Source organism: Lampetra fluviatilis, chromosome 5 (genome assembly GCF_964198595.1).
Source record: "Lampetra fluviatilis chromosome 5, kcLamFluv1.1, whole genome shotgun sequence".
NCBI classification, from domain to species: domain Eukaryota; kingdom Metazoa; phylum Chordata; class Hyperoartia; order Petromyzontiformes; family Petromyzontidae; genus Lampetra; species Lampetra fluviatilis.
Genome location: NC_136279.1, coordinates 22052225 through 22066672, shown reverse-complemented (window position 1 = coordinate 22066672; position 14448 = coordinate 22052225). Strand labels below are relative to the sequence as shown.

At 48.7% G+C, this 14448-nt stretch overlaps 1 protein-coding gene across 2 annotated transcripts in view; it reads left to right on the top strand.

Annotated features, from left to right (window-relative positions):
* LOC144932760 (cell adhesion molecule 2-like) overlaps positions 1-14448 on the top strand; it is a 130700-nt gene that overhangs the window by 46191 nt on the left and 70061 nt on the right. For both annotated transcript variants that reach the window (XM_078857186.1, XM_078857187.1), the window contains exon 2: positions 9030-9056. In XM_078857186.1, coding sequence (XP_078713312.1) covers positions 9030-9056 — 27 coding nt within the window. The remainder of the gene's footprint in view (positions 1-9029; positions 9057-14448) is intronic.

Here is a 14448-nt window from a genome sequence, read left to right as displayed (position 1 = left end):
TTTTTTGATCTGCTCAGGTATATTCTAACCAGACCCTTCTGCCATCTGTTGCCAACCACATCAACATCAAAGCGGTGGCAGCTTCGATATTGGAAAACCTGTTTGGCTTCTCATTAAAGTCATGCAGTTCGGCGAGAAAGTTTCAAGCTTCGAGCGAAGTCGCGTAGTTAAGTCCTAGATTTATTGGCTTGCGCTTAGAATGTGTAAGCTTGTCAGGAATGATCTGTTGACATTGCCTTGGCTGGGATGAACTATATACACGTTCATGCTTTGACGTACACTGTTGGATGGGGGCTTGTCCATGCCTCGGCGGTTGTTTGGCCATTCTGTTTGGCCATTCTTCACCATTCTTCACCACGCTTTCTCAATGTCGGTTGGGAAGGCGAGGAGGATGGATGCAGGAGCGGAGAAGTACAGCACAATAATGTAAATTGCTACACTTCCGTCTGGTGACCACCTTGTAGCGCTCCAGAAGCTGATATGATATTCTGCTGTGCATGGTGATCACCGTTCCTAAGTGCCAATCAGGCTCTATCCTGGTTAGATTCCGAGATCCTAAGATATGGATCATAGTGATGTAAATTTTATTCTAGTCGTATTGTGGAATTTGCATAATATAATCTATGCAATACCTTCACACCAACCTGCACGTCACCTAGGTATCTAACCGTGTGGGTCATCCTCGCAGCAGCAGCGGCTTCTGACTGGCCATCGAGCAAAAACGGTCCCTGCATCGCACGCTTTCAGATGCACTTCTGCGGCCATCTGGAACGTTCTTCCTCGTGATATTAGGAAGCCACTGGAGCTATGCACTGTTAAATCTAGATTTTAAAAAAAGTCTTTAGAACCGATTGTTGTGTTTAGTTTGCTGTCCTTCCCCCGCACCTCACATTAGCACGGTCAACTACGTACGGTGCAAAAGAAGTTCAACATACATACATATATCACTGAAGGAAAACTATCACTTGCTTGACAGATTTATACTTTCTGCCAATGCACCATTCAGGATTTTTCCACGTAGAACTGTGTGAGGAGCTCACAGATTCTCCAGAGATCTGGACAGGGTACCATCAGTGGGCTCCTCTGGCAGATTGGCTGGGTCATGTAGCCATGTGTGCAGCCACGACATGCCCATCCACCGCATGACCAAGCAGCTTCCTCGTGGCCTGGATAGAAGAGGGCTAAGTGTGTGTGATATGGGACTACAGAAGAGATGGACTGACGCGGTACAGGAGAACCTGGAGCTGAGTGGACTTACTGATGACCGATACAAGCGGTGTCAAGATCGTAATCGTGTGGAGGAGACACGTGAAGGATGCTACTGGGCAGCTGGAGGGCAGCCTGGGACGATGGCACAACAATGAACAGAGAGTGGTGTAGCTCAAAACCACAAAGTTGGCACCATGGCCAGTATAGGTGGGGCATCTGCCAGTCAACCCCAGGCAATTAACTCGGTAACGCCTGGGTCTGCCCTGTGACCTTTGCCACTCAAAGTGCACCTAGCCTGGTGCACGCGCTATGATAATAACGTTGCTGGAAAACAGAGGCCGCTGTTATTGCACCACACTGAGTGTAAATAATTGTGTGATGGTCCAATTTAAAACCGAAGATAAAATAATCAGATTTCCTGTCCTGGCCGTGAAATAAATAAGTCTCAGATTCAGCTTCGCTCTTTGCTTTCTTCGAGCGGCTTCCGTCTTCCCTCTCACAATTCTCGTCTCTGCAGAAGGCGGTTCTTATGAATCATTACATTCGCATAACCTCCTACTGATCTGAACAAAAGAAACAAGGAATGATACAGGAACACTCTGAACAATTGCGCATGAATTCTTAAAGAGCAGATGCTCTCCAGTGATTTCGGATCCCCATATGGGAGTCATTTATATGCACGAGATAAGAAACGGTGGGGCCGGCTCTGGTGAGATACGTCGTTCCGTATTAATTAGGTGAGCCAGCGCTGAAACCATTCGAGGTAGGGGAGCAGGCTTTGAAGTTCCACGAAGGGGTTGAACTCCTCTACTGGGCCACCGCAGTCACGGCGGTTTGGCCGGTGTCAGGAGGCTCACGCGATGAGCGTGCGATGTGCGAGGTCAAGAAGAAGTAGAATAGAAGAAAAAAAATGGAAATTGTTCCGGGTAGATTCGGCGGTGTCGTGGCGTCTGTCTGCCTCGCCCCGTAGCGCGTGCATCTCCTCAGCCGCTGTGAGATTAAACCCTGTGGGGGGGCGGGGGGGGGGCTTCTCGAGTGTGGAGAGGAGTTGCTGGCCTCGACCGAGCCCATCAATAGCCGTGACAAAATCGTATCGCGGACAAATTGGTTTTGCATTTTCACTCAGCTGCTCCCAGGCGACGAGTGAATTTTTTTTGCCAGATTGGCACAGTGAGCGATTTAGCAGCGAACTCCACGACTCGCGAAGCTCGGGCTGCGAATTGTGCCAAGATAGACCCTCGAAAAGTCGTCGAGCAATGGGCCCTGAACGATGCCACTGCTGGGTCAGACCCTGAAGCAATGCGTGCGTGAACTGCTGCCAGGAAAAGGGGGGTTGAGGGGAGAGGGAATGCACGACTCTCCGTGAAAATCCCGATGACACATTCCCATCATCAGTGGCAGCCGTGAACCTGTCCACTGACGGGAAGAGGCTTTCCCAAGATTTCGCCATTTACAAGACCCGCAACGGTGACGCTCCCGGCTAGCTTTCCCTCCTCCTCCGTCTCTGTGGTAGCTGCCCCTCTCTTGCCGTGTCCCCTCCTCGGCTGCCGATCCGTGGTGAGCTTCCACCAGCGGCCGTCATCCCAGCGAGGGACGTGTGTGAGCTCGCACGACAATGTGATCCATTGACAAAAAGCCGGAGCATTGTTTAATGGAAAGAAAGCCCACGACGGATGCCGTGCCTTGGTGCGGTGATGGTTGGGGATGCTGCTGTCCGTGAGCTCGGCAGTTGTCTCCAAGCGATTACTATTAAACAAATATTATTTATTTTATTGTACCAGGTTATACTCTAAATACGGGAGATGCGGGCGTCCGTGGCTCCATGGCCGTGCCCCTGCATTCTGTGGGCAACGCTCAACAAGCCCGAGAGGGCTAAGCGGGGTGGCGACTACGAGAGAGAGCGGCGAGCGAGAGGGGGGAACGGGAGTGGCAGTACACCTTGTAGCGTGACCTGCCTTAAACTACTAAAACTTGTTTTATTTGACCAGGTGAAGGCACACTGAACTATACAGCTTTTTTTCAGAAGCGACCTGGCTACAAACGACGGCTCAAATAATTGGATTATCATAACGTGGAGATGTATAGCAGCCAAATACTCTAAACGCGTGATGTTGATTCTAAATGTGGAGGAAAAACCGAGCGACCCGGAGAAAAAATCGTGTGACCACGGAGAGAACATACAAAATTCCAAATATGTAACAGGCGTCAGGGTCGGCATCGAACCCACAGCCTCCTGTAGACCAGGCGAGGTAGTTAACATCTTGCCACTGCGGTGGAGGGACGTACAAACACGCGGGGGGGTGGGGCACGTCACAGTCGATGTTAAATAAGGTTCTTATCTTAATTACAATTTCATAGTGCCTTGATTCAGGCGCTGAACAAAGAAATAACAATTTGTACAGCAGAATAGTGAAATGAGATGGGGATGGTAGTGCGTGATGAATATGATGATCAGTGAAGTAAAACGATGATGAAAGTGACAGTGAGTGGTTGGTGATGATGAGTGAGCGTGATGAATGGGTAGGAAAGTTGGGGAAAGGGATAGCGTCAGTGATGGGGGAAGTTAGGAGGGAAGATGACTTTTGTGTAAGCAAGGGACAATAAGCGAGTTTTAAGGGTGGAACGAAAAATAGACAGTGAGGCCGATTGTTAAATGATAGCCGCTAAACAGAATATTGAACGACGCAGCCTGCGTTTGCCTACCATGCATTCCGCTTCTTTGGTTCTTTCGGAAAGTACCGTAAAAGAAAGTGATTACAAATTAAGTGAATGAAAATAAAAATAAAAATATAAAATAAAATATACTAAATATATTTTGTATGCGTTCCGCTGTTCTAGCTCTCACACCCCGATGTAAATATTACACAGTGCTAATATTTATTTACGTGACTATAACAATTTAGAATCCGTAGAGGCCGGTGGGGGGGGGGTGAAAGGGATGGAGCTCCATTCCCCATGACATTCCGAGGCTGTTGCAGTCCACGGCAAGGGCCGAAAGAGAAGGAAGACAGCGTCCGGCTCGCTGCACGCTCTGAGTATCGTCATCATCAGCACCGCCGGGCGCACACTTCATCCTTTGAGCCCGCTCCACCAGGGACTCGTTTGCATTTGCAGTCTGGATCCATCCGTGAGACCGCAGCCCGCGCATTCGCCGAGTCAATAAGAAGGCGGATGGATGGGGGGGGGGCCGGAGCGCTGTCCTGACAGCGCTTTCACATTCGGGCGAGAGAACACGAGGGGCAGGAGCGACGCAGTCAAGCGGCGAGAGGGCCCAGGGGAACGGTCCCCTGCGCGGGGCACCTTGTTTAGACAACGCCATGAATCACAATACCCCCCCTCCTCCACCTCCCAAACCCACCATCACGCGAGACTCCTCGCCTCCTCTTTCACAAATCGCTCATTTCCCCCCCCCACTCTCGCTTCGCACGCGGCATCACCCGTCACTGTCTGTGGCGGTGGTCTTCATCAAAGTCCGGGTCCGCAGCAGTCCGCAAAATATATGTGCGGGAGAGCAGATGACTTGGTGGTGGCTGCATCGGCAGCGGTTGCACGTGCTACGGAGAGGGGACATTACCCCTAACATATTTACTTCGTCCATGCATTGTTGTTCCCCTCTTTAAGGCAGTGTGATTTGACACCTGTGTTGATATTTTTTTAAAATGCGTATATAGTATTATATATCAGAGCATCTTAGTATTATGTATACGCATAGTCGTTTTTTGTGTCTGTGCGTGTTTAGTTTGTTGTCCTTTCCCCCTCCCCCCGCAAAGCTCCGATTAGCACGGTTGGCTAAGTGCGGTTGCGCATGAAGCTCGCATGCAGTTGCTGCATCTGTACAATGGCATGTAAAGGTTACGCAGGTAACCGTTACGCAGGTAATCGTTACGCAGGTAATCGTTACGCAGGTAACCCTTATAGGTGCGGCCGTGCAATTGCTGATGGAAGGGCCGCCCGCTGCAGCGAGCTCGAGATAAGGCCTCTCGTGTCGCTTTGGTTCTTCATCCACGATGGCCGAAACGTCTTAGAAGAGGTTGACATATATGCCGTCACCAAGAGGAAAAGGAGGCGAGTTAAACGCGTAGGCTTTCTCGACCAATATTAGTCAGGATAAAGTGTTTTTTGGGGGGGTTAGATCGCATAATCGCCGGATGAATCTGGTTGTTGTAATCAGCAGCGAAACGTCGTGAACTCAAATTGTGAATGTTGTGGGTTTACTCTCCAACACACCTGTGTGCTGAAGTAGTAACTCATGGACACGTTTTGTTCACGTGACGAACCTCACTTATTGACTGTGTCGGGTGGTCGTTGGTTAACGACACATTTATATTTACGCGCTCTAAGCCAAACCTCCCCCCTCCTTTTATTATGAGGAAAGGAATGTATTGACGTTTCGACCATCCGGCCTTGTGAAGGAAAACATGGAGGTTCACGGGGTGAGCATCGTAAGTAGGTTCAGTGGGCGAGGCTGCGCTGTGAGCAGTGGCCTCGCGATGATGAAGGTACCCACGACAACTCCTGCGATAGACACACGCGCTGAGGATGGGTGCTAAACTCGACTCCACGGGCAGCGGACGACATTGTTTGAATGAAACTATAAATGACATGAATGTTTAAATTGTTGAGCGTAGTTGTGCTTCGTGTGGCGCTGCTTAAACCGATTCAATTGAGAAAAGTTTTCCGCGTGGGACTCTCGTTGCAGCGGCATTTGTTATCCATGAAGTGCCATTTGTTTAGTTTTCATCATCGCAAACTTTATCCAAACGTGAGTTCCCTTCCTTGCCATTGGTGCTCCAGTGCTACACATCAAACGATGCCGGGACCATTTCTGTTGCTAACTGGTGAGTGCCCTAATCAACTACAATTCTATTTTTTTTTTTTTATATTTTGGCACTCTGCTGATATCACGTCGGAGGCCAGTTGGTGAATTTCGCCTCCGTCTTTCCTCCCAAAATCTGCGATTGATCAAGTCGGACATGCGGCACAATGGCATATTCTACACGGGCGAATATCATTTTTTTTTACATTCCGGCCCCTATCCAAACGTTTACGTATTCTCTTTCTGTTTACAAAAGTGGCCTTGTTTATTTCTACTTTCGAAAATAAATGGGAATACACGTGGCCACATCCCGCCTCGTTTTGCCCTTAAAGCGCCGCCCCGGTGAAATGGAAACGAACGGGACGTGTGCTCGCGCCGCGGAGGATGCCTCGTCGAGGCAGAGCCGATCCATCATCGCGCGTCGCTTATTAAGGGCCGTGATGAGCTGCACGTTTGTTCCATTAGGCAACGGCGCTCCTCCGCCGTCTCAGACACGTTGGCAGACGGCAGGGATGGGCGGATGCGGAGAAGGGTGGAGGAGGTGCGCTGCAAATGAAAGCAGCGTGGAGGTCGCTCTAGCCCGCAATTGTGCGCGTGTGGGTGGGTGCGTGTGCGCGTCAGGGTTGTCGGAGGGTATTGTGCGTGTAAAAATGGCAATTTCATCAGCATCGTTTACCCCCGCCGCCCCTCCCGCCCCGCTTGAGGATTTCACGCACGTATGCATGCCGGAGCGTACGCGTGCGTTCTCCTTCGCGCACGCGTGCCGGCAGACAGAGCGCGTTGAGGACGCCCAAACCGAGCCGCAGGATGTCGCCGCTTACATGGCGCAGTCCAATTAAAGGGCTCTAATTCCGGCCTCGACAACGCGAGGTAGCGAGTGGCCTCGAGTGGTCCAAGCGCTCCCACGCGGCTCGCAATTCCGTACCTCTCTCTTGCGCTAGAGCCGCCGGAACAGCTAAATCCGGGACAGAGATTTGGGAAGCCACCGCTGTGCCGTTCCTTGACCCACACTCCCCGATAAGTTAAATTGATGCTACTAATTAATAATGCATTCTGGTCGGTGAAAAAAACATTTTGGGCCGATGTGACGGTATTCGCCGTTTCCTTTCTCTTGGCGTGTGGCGGCATGGAAATATAGGCCACGTTAATTGTTACACGTATTCATCTTGGTCTTGGTGAGTTATGATCCACCGCCAGCCATTCCCGGCGACACGGGTGAATTTGGGAAAAAGTACAGAGAAGGAGCGGGTGGATACTCGCAGCCTGACCTGTGAACCCTGATTTACGACCATCCATCCGAATGAATGTTAACTCTTGAGCGAGCAACCGATAAGAGTGTGCGGTGTTGGGTGCTTGAGCTTCGTTGTTTGTACGAAGGCTTAACCACCACCCCCGTCACCTCTCTCGTAAGTAGAGGGAGGGAGGGGCGGGTGCCTTGAATTACTGCAACTTTTATCCTTCTCCACTGGGATCTGGCTCTCTCCCTCTCTTCCGACGTCAGCCCCGGCCTCTCAGTTCACCTCATCTCTGCCCAGTGTGATCATTTTGTAACGCATTTCCGCCTGCATTTGGGAAAAGGTGCTCTCTCTCTCTCACCGAGGGGTGCGCGTGAGAGGGCGGCGTTGTTGCAGCACAAACCCAGCCGCAGTTTCTGTTCTTTCACGTGGAAACCCCCCCCCCCCACTGTCGAGTATTGTTTTGGCCAGTATTCTAGCCAACAACAACAACGTAAAGAGACGGCGGTGTTTTAGCACCAGCGTGGCTTGTCTGAAACATTCTTGTTTGTGAATGCGAGTGCGTGTAGATTTTTTTGTTACAATAAATTACGAAGAAAAAAAAAGTTTTGCAGATGTCTTGCAAGGCATAAGGATAACAAAGTTGCTTCACAGGCTCTTGCCACGTCTGGCATCGTCTTGGCAGTGCCCGGGCTCCTCCCTGCAACTCTCTCTGTCCCCTGCCAGTCTCGCCGCTTCGCCAAAACCGTGTCCCTGTCTGTCCACGTACGTTACCTGCCCATCGCATTTTGACCGGGTGTTCGCAGAGAACTTGTGTTCACGGCCTTATCTCAAATCCTCCAGGCGTCTGGGGACGAGGTTGTCGGTACAATGGCACTTTCTGTCTCAGCGTGCGGTCACGCAGTTCTCTTTTCACGCCCACTCATTTGTTTCTGAGTCATGGCCACGATGCCCGTAATATTCGTCTGCACTTGCAGCATATGCAATTATATGACTAAACATTTTTTTTATTGTACCAGTTAAGGCCTACTGAGTTATATGGATCTTTTTCCGAAGCGAACTGCCCACAATTGATAGCTGAACGAGGTGGTGTATCATGATGTGGTAATTTATAGCAGCCAAATACTCTAAGCGCATGTTGATTCTTAATGAGGAAGGGAAACGGGACGACCCGGAGAAAAATCCATGCAACTACGGGGAGAACAAGGAAACTCGAAATATACGGGTTGTAAGGGCCGTGATTGAATCCACGCCCTCCTGCATACCAGGCCAGGTTATTAACATCTCGCCACTGTGGTGTCCTCACATCTAAAAGCATGCCGTAATACTATGAAAGTATATTTCAAAGAGGTCTGTCTCACATATATATAAAACCCATCTAATAATAAAGAAGTATAAATCGAGGGTAGCTATAGAAAGTGATGAGATATCAAAATCAGAGCGGAATGTCTTGCTATTCATCGCCTAAGACCCTGAACATGAAACGGACTCTCTCCGACACCCTTCTTTCAGGTAACTTCTTTCTAATCCCACGTCAAAGCCGCATCAAGGAGCGAAGACAGGGAAAAAAAGGCATTTTCAATCTCTTTAAAGCACCGTCAATTGGAACTGCGTGAAGAAAAAAGAATGTGAACATACATTTTTTTACATTTAAATGAATAATGTATAAAATATCTGGCGGTGTGCGCGGTTTAATTATGAATTGCCTTGTGTGTGTGTCTTCCCTCTCCTCTCTTCTGCTGCGATCCCTTGTCGGCGGGTGGGGACAGTGGAAAGCCAGAAAAACAACAACAAGGGTAAGTGGAGTGTTGCCGCACTTAAACACCGTGCAGCGCTGCACCGTTAATCGTCGTCGTTTTGATTTCCACTCGCACACTGAACCTGCTCGCAGCGCGTGCAGGCTGCTGATGTTGCGCGTGTGCATGCGTGTGCGTGTGCGTGCGTGCCCATGTTTATTTTAGGTAAGTGCTCCGAGGATAAAAACAAAACTTGAGTTGTTATCGGGACAGGAGAAGATTCTTGAGTGTGCCCCCGCGCTCTCATCCACAGTCTCGCGCTGCGTTGAGCGAAACACCGCAGAGCTCGCATGGAAAAATGCCGCTCTGAAAAAATATATCTGGCTGCCTTAATGTCATTGTTGTACGCATGTTGAACGTATTTCGCAGCGTACGTAGCCAACCGTGCTGATCGGAGGCGCGATTGTTACCCTACAACAGCCGAATGCAATCTTAACAATTGTGACGATTTACTCTGGAAGGCCCGCCTGAGCGTCAAAAGATCTGACCAATGCCGGCGGCAACCTCACCGTGCATGGGGCAAGGTCACCCTGGTGCTAACCAGGATCAGTTCTGCTTTACTTCTGACATCTGATGAGACTGGGCACATTTTGTTCGCAATATATTTGTTCGAAAGACATCCTCAAAGTTTACCCTCCTCTTCCAGGTGTCCGACTACAGCCTGTGGTATCAGTTGGTATCAGTACGAGCTATTAAAGGCCGTAGAGTACAGTGGTCGAGTAGAGCGTTTGGTGTCAGCATATCTTCACTCTGCATGCTCTGTTCAGCGCTGTTGCTACAGAACGTCATTTTAAGAAATCCTCTGGGCTCTTAATGTGGCCTTGACATAAGGCCCTCAATGGCCTGCTCTCCTGAGACACGATTTAACATTTAATTTCTGATATCAGATAAAACCGCGAGCTTAATTTCCCCAGTGAAGCACCTCGCGGGCTGTGCTCGCGTGGCTTTCTGCACGGCATGGGAACAAAGATCGGATCCCCATGTGAAAGTCATTGAAGGCGCTGTTACTTGGAAGAAAACTCACTTTTTATGAGCTAGCAATTCCGTCCGCATGGAGGAAAAAAAAGGGAAGTCAAAGCATTTTTGTCTTTCAATGCAAGCGGTTTGATAGCCTCAGCGGTCAGCACATTCGCCACTGGGCCAGTTTGCGCGAGGGTCAGCTGGTTCAATTCCCACAGCCGTGGGTCAAGTGTTGTACGAAATTACCAAAGTGTGTTGTTTGCCGAGGGGTAGAGGCAGTTTCACCGTGGTTAGCGAATTCTGCTCTGGAACCCCAGCCACCTGAATTCATTTCCCTGGCCAAAGCCGACATAGGTGGCGAGTGATATCTGAATCATTGTAACAAAAATATAATTAATATAAAATAAAATGGAATGGTGCCAAAGTGATCAGTGCACTGTACAATTAATTTGGTGGCCTGAGTGACGTCAGTGCCTCGTAATATCAATGCCTAGTGACATCAGTGTCTAGTGACATCAGTGCCTAGTGACATCAATGTCTAGTGACGTCAGTGTCTAGTGACATCAGTGTCTAGTGACATCAATGTCTAGTGACATCAGTGTCTAGTGACATCAGTGCCTAGTGACATCAGTGTCTAGTGACGTCAGTGTCTAGTGACATCAATGTCTAGTGACATCAATGTCTAGTGACATCAGTGTCTAGTGACATCAGTGTCTAGTGACATCAATGTCTAGTGACATCAGTGTCTAGTGACGTCAGTGGCTAGTGACGTCAGTGTCTAGTGACATCAATGTCTAGTGACATCAGTGTCTAGTGACATCAATGTCTAGTGACATCATTGTCTAGTGACGTCAGTGTCTAGTGACATCAGTGTCTAGTGACATCAGTGTCTAGTGACGTCAGTGTCTAGTGACGTCAGTGTCTAATGACATCAGTGTCTAGTGACATCAGTGCCTAGTGACATGAATGTCTAGTGACATCAGTATCTAGTGACATCAGTGTCTAGTGACATCAATGTCTAGTGACATCAGTGTCTAGTGACGTCAGTGTCTAGTGACATCAGTGTCTAGTGACATCAGTGTCTAGTGACATCAGTGCCTAGTGACATCAGTGTCTAGTGACATCAGTGCCTAGTGACATCAATGTCTAGTGACATCAGTGTCTAGTGACATCAGTGTCTAGTGACATCAATGTCTAGTGACATCAGTGTCTAGTGACATCAGTGTCTAGTGACATCATTGTCTAGTGACATCAGTGTCTAGTGACATCAGTGTCTAGTGACGTCAGTAGCTAGTGACATCAGTGTCTAGTGACGTCAGTGTCTAGTGACATCAGTGCCTAGTGACGTCTCACCTGCTTCCCTGTCCACCCCACTTTACCAACCCGGCCAAACAATTCCCCCCGCCCCTTGACCGCCGACACAACGCCAGAGGAGTCGGGGGGTGGCATTCATTCAGCAGTCGGGGCTGACCAATCGCTGTAAAGCTGAAGCTCAATATTCACTACCGTGCAATGGGGCATTCCAAGACAATGCTGCGGTTTCATCGTCATTGTCACGGGTGGAGCTTTTTTGTAGCGATGCCGTGGCCGAAACGCTGCCGGGAGTTGAACGTCACCGTGCGCGAGCGAAAGGTGACGGCGCTGCGACCCGCCGTCCCCATGTGTCCGTGGTCTCTCATTGCCGGGCAGTGATGAATCCACAATGGGGCTCCCTCCTGATTAAATGAAGGGCATAAAAACATTTAAAAATAATAATCAGTCGGGGTCAACTGGCTATCTTGTGTCAGTCGAGGGCCGTTCGTGCCCACGTTAGTTGACCGGTGGCTGCGCTCGTGATTAGATTAAGCCGAGTTGTGCTCCTCGTTTAAATTAACTCCGAAAACTCCGGTCGAGGCGCGATGTGTCTTTTTGGCATGCGGCTTTGAGAGGGGCCGGGCACAGCCTTGCAATCGGAATCAGGCACACCGGCGGGAATGAACAGATACAAAACAACGTGAGCGATATATCAGCATAAAAATGTGAATTTTAAAAGTTGCATAAAGAACGTGTGACTTGTGATTTTGTTTCTTTTAAATCTACTTTTGCGAAAGCGAGCTGCGAAAAAGTGGAGCAGGATTATATTAAAGTTTTCCGAATTGAAAATGCAATTCAATGCGATTCAAAAAGCAAGAGGTGCCTGGATAGCCCGACGATTGCAGCACTGAACCGGCACCGCTAACATCCTGGGTGGGAATTTGGGCAGCCACCCACGAGAATTCTGCATTCTCAAACGGACAGTGTATTATGGTCTCAACCTGTTTGCCAGGCACTGCGTAATGCACGTTTAGGTTTTCAATCAAACTGTTTAAACGAAACCCAAAGAAACTTTTCATTTTACCAGGTAAGGCCCACTGAGCTATACAGCTCATTTTTAAAAGCGATCTTCAGCAGCCAAATACTCTACATGCGCGATGTTGATTCTGAATGTGGAGGGAAAACCCAGGGGACCCGGAGAAATATCCACGCGACCACAGTGACAGAGACATGAAAACTCCAAATATACAGGCGTTAGGGTCTGGATCAAACCCACGACCTCATGCATACCAGGTGAGGCAATTAACATCTCGCCACCGTGGCACCTTATATCAGCATGTGCAGAGCCCTGAATGTGGATAAGACAGCACGCAAAGTGATCTCAGAAATAGTTCCGCATTATAATCTTCCACAGGCCATTCCCTACATGGTGGGGGGTGGTGCACTACTTTGTGAGAGTTCCAATTGGAGATGTCTACATCTCACGACATGGCACCAACAGCGCAATCTATCGCAGTGGAATACCTACGTTTTAGACATTTTGAACGGGGATGCGTTTCAAATAAGTAGTTATGCGCAACACAAAAGTTGCTTTCTTTCCAGAAGCGGACTTGTTACAGCCATCCAAATCACACACACGAACGAAAAAAATGGCAGTTGACTCGTTGTAATCATGGACACGTTCCTTCTACCGCTGTGCATGCAATCAAATCGGGCGCTCGTTTTGTGCACGCGTCGAGTTCCCACTGCCACGGAAGGAGATAGCAGGGAGAGGAAGCTGCAGAGAAAATTACAAAGTGTGATTGGAGATCCGCTGCGAATCACCTCCTGGTCTCGCGATGGCCATTGTCACGCATCTTTCTTGCTGTGACACAAACTTTCCGCTTCATATTTGGTAACTGCATTTTTCTCTGTACTTTTCGAAATTTAGTGTCATTTTTTCGAGAACTTTTTATTCTAAATCAACTGTTGGATGAAGCCCTCTCGATGCTGTGTTGGTTCACCGTGGTGGTGAGATGTTATCTCCCTCGCCTGGTATGCAGCAGGTCTTGGGTCCGATCCTGACCCTGACGCCTGTATATTTTGAGTCTGCACGTTCACTCTCCCCGTAGTCTCGTGTATTTTTCTCCAGGCCCTCCGGTTTTTCCCTCCACATTTAGAATCAACGTGCGTTTATAGTATTTGCATACGTTTCCACGCGATGATAAGCCGCTTTCGTTGAGTTATAATTTGTGATGTTATGGTCGCTTCTGAAAAGGATCTATATAGTTCAGTGGGCCTTACCTTGTAAAATAAAAAGTTTCTTTTATTTTACTTCACCAATGTAGTCACTTCAAGTTGGTGAGGTGGGGGGGTAGAACTGGTTCAGCTATCACTCACTACTCATGTTAGTTGTGAGCAGGAATCAAACTCCAGTGGCTGGGATCAGAACCCAGTACCCAGATCACTGTGATGCCACCTCTCCACTCCCGCTGTAATTTCGCACAGTAATAAAATGTTTCATGTTCGGCAATAATTGAAAAATATATAAAAAATGCATACACTCTTTATGACGGTGATACTTAAATGTATTTAATAAGGTTTATAAATGAAACATGACTCGAAAATGTGTAAGGGGTGAAGAGATGTCAGTGGTTAGTGAACATTTGAACTGTGAAAGCCTGCGACGTGAGTTTTCTGCCCTTGGGTAAGATCAGTGGTGAGTGTTATCTGAGCCCGGTCCAGGGCTTCCATCACTAATCAGCGTGGTGAAGTATGGTCAAACAACCCCTTCCCCCCTCGTGTCCGAGATGTGTTGTGGGACGCCTACATCCAGCAATGGATTGACAAAGGTCTATCACAGATTTTAATTGTTTTCAAAAGAGCAAAAAGCTAGGGGAAATTTAGTTAAATAAAAAAAAATTCGCACTATTTCCTCGACATTATTTATTTAAAGCCGACTTGAGATACATTTCAGTTGACGCGTCTGAGTTCCCCTGTACGTGTGCAAACATGTAATTATTTTTTCAAACCGCAAGAGATTCCCATCGGTGCCGCTCGCCGCATTCGTTGCCGAGCGCCTGGCAGGGAGGGCGCGCCGCTCGGAAAGAGAGCCTTAGAGAGAGCAAGAGAGAGAGCGCGAGTCACCAATGAGAGCCGC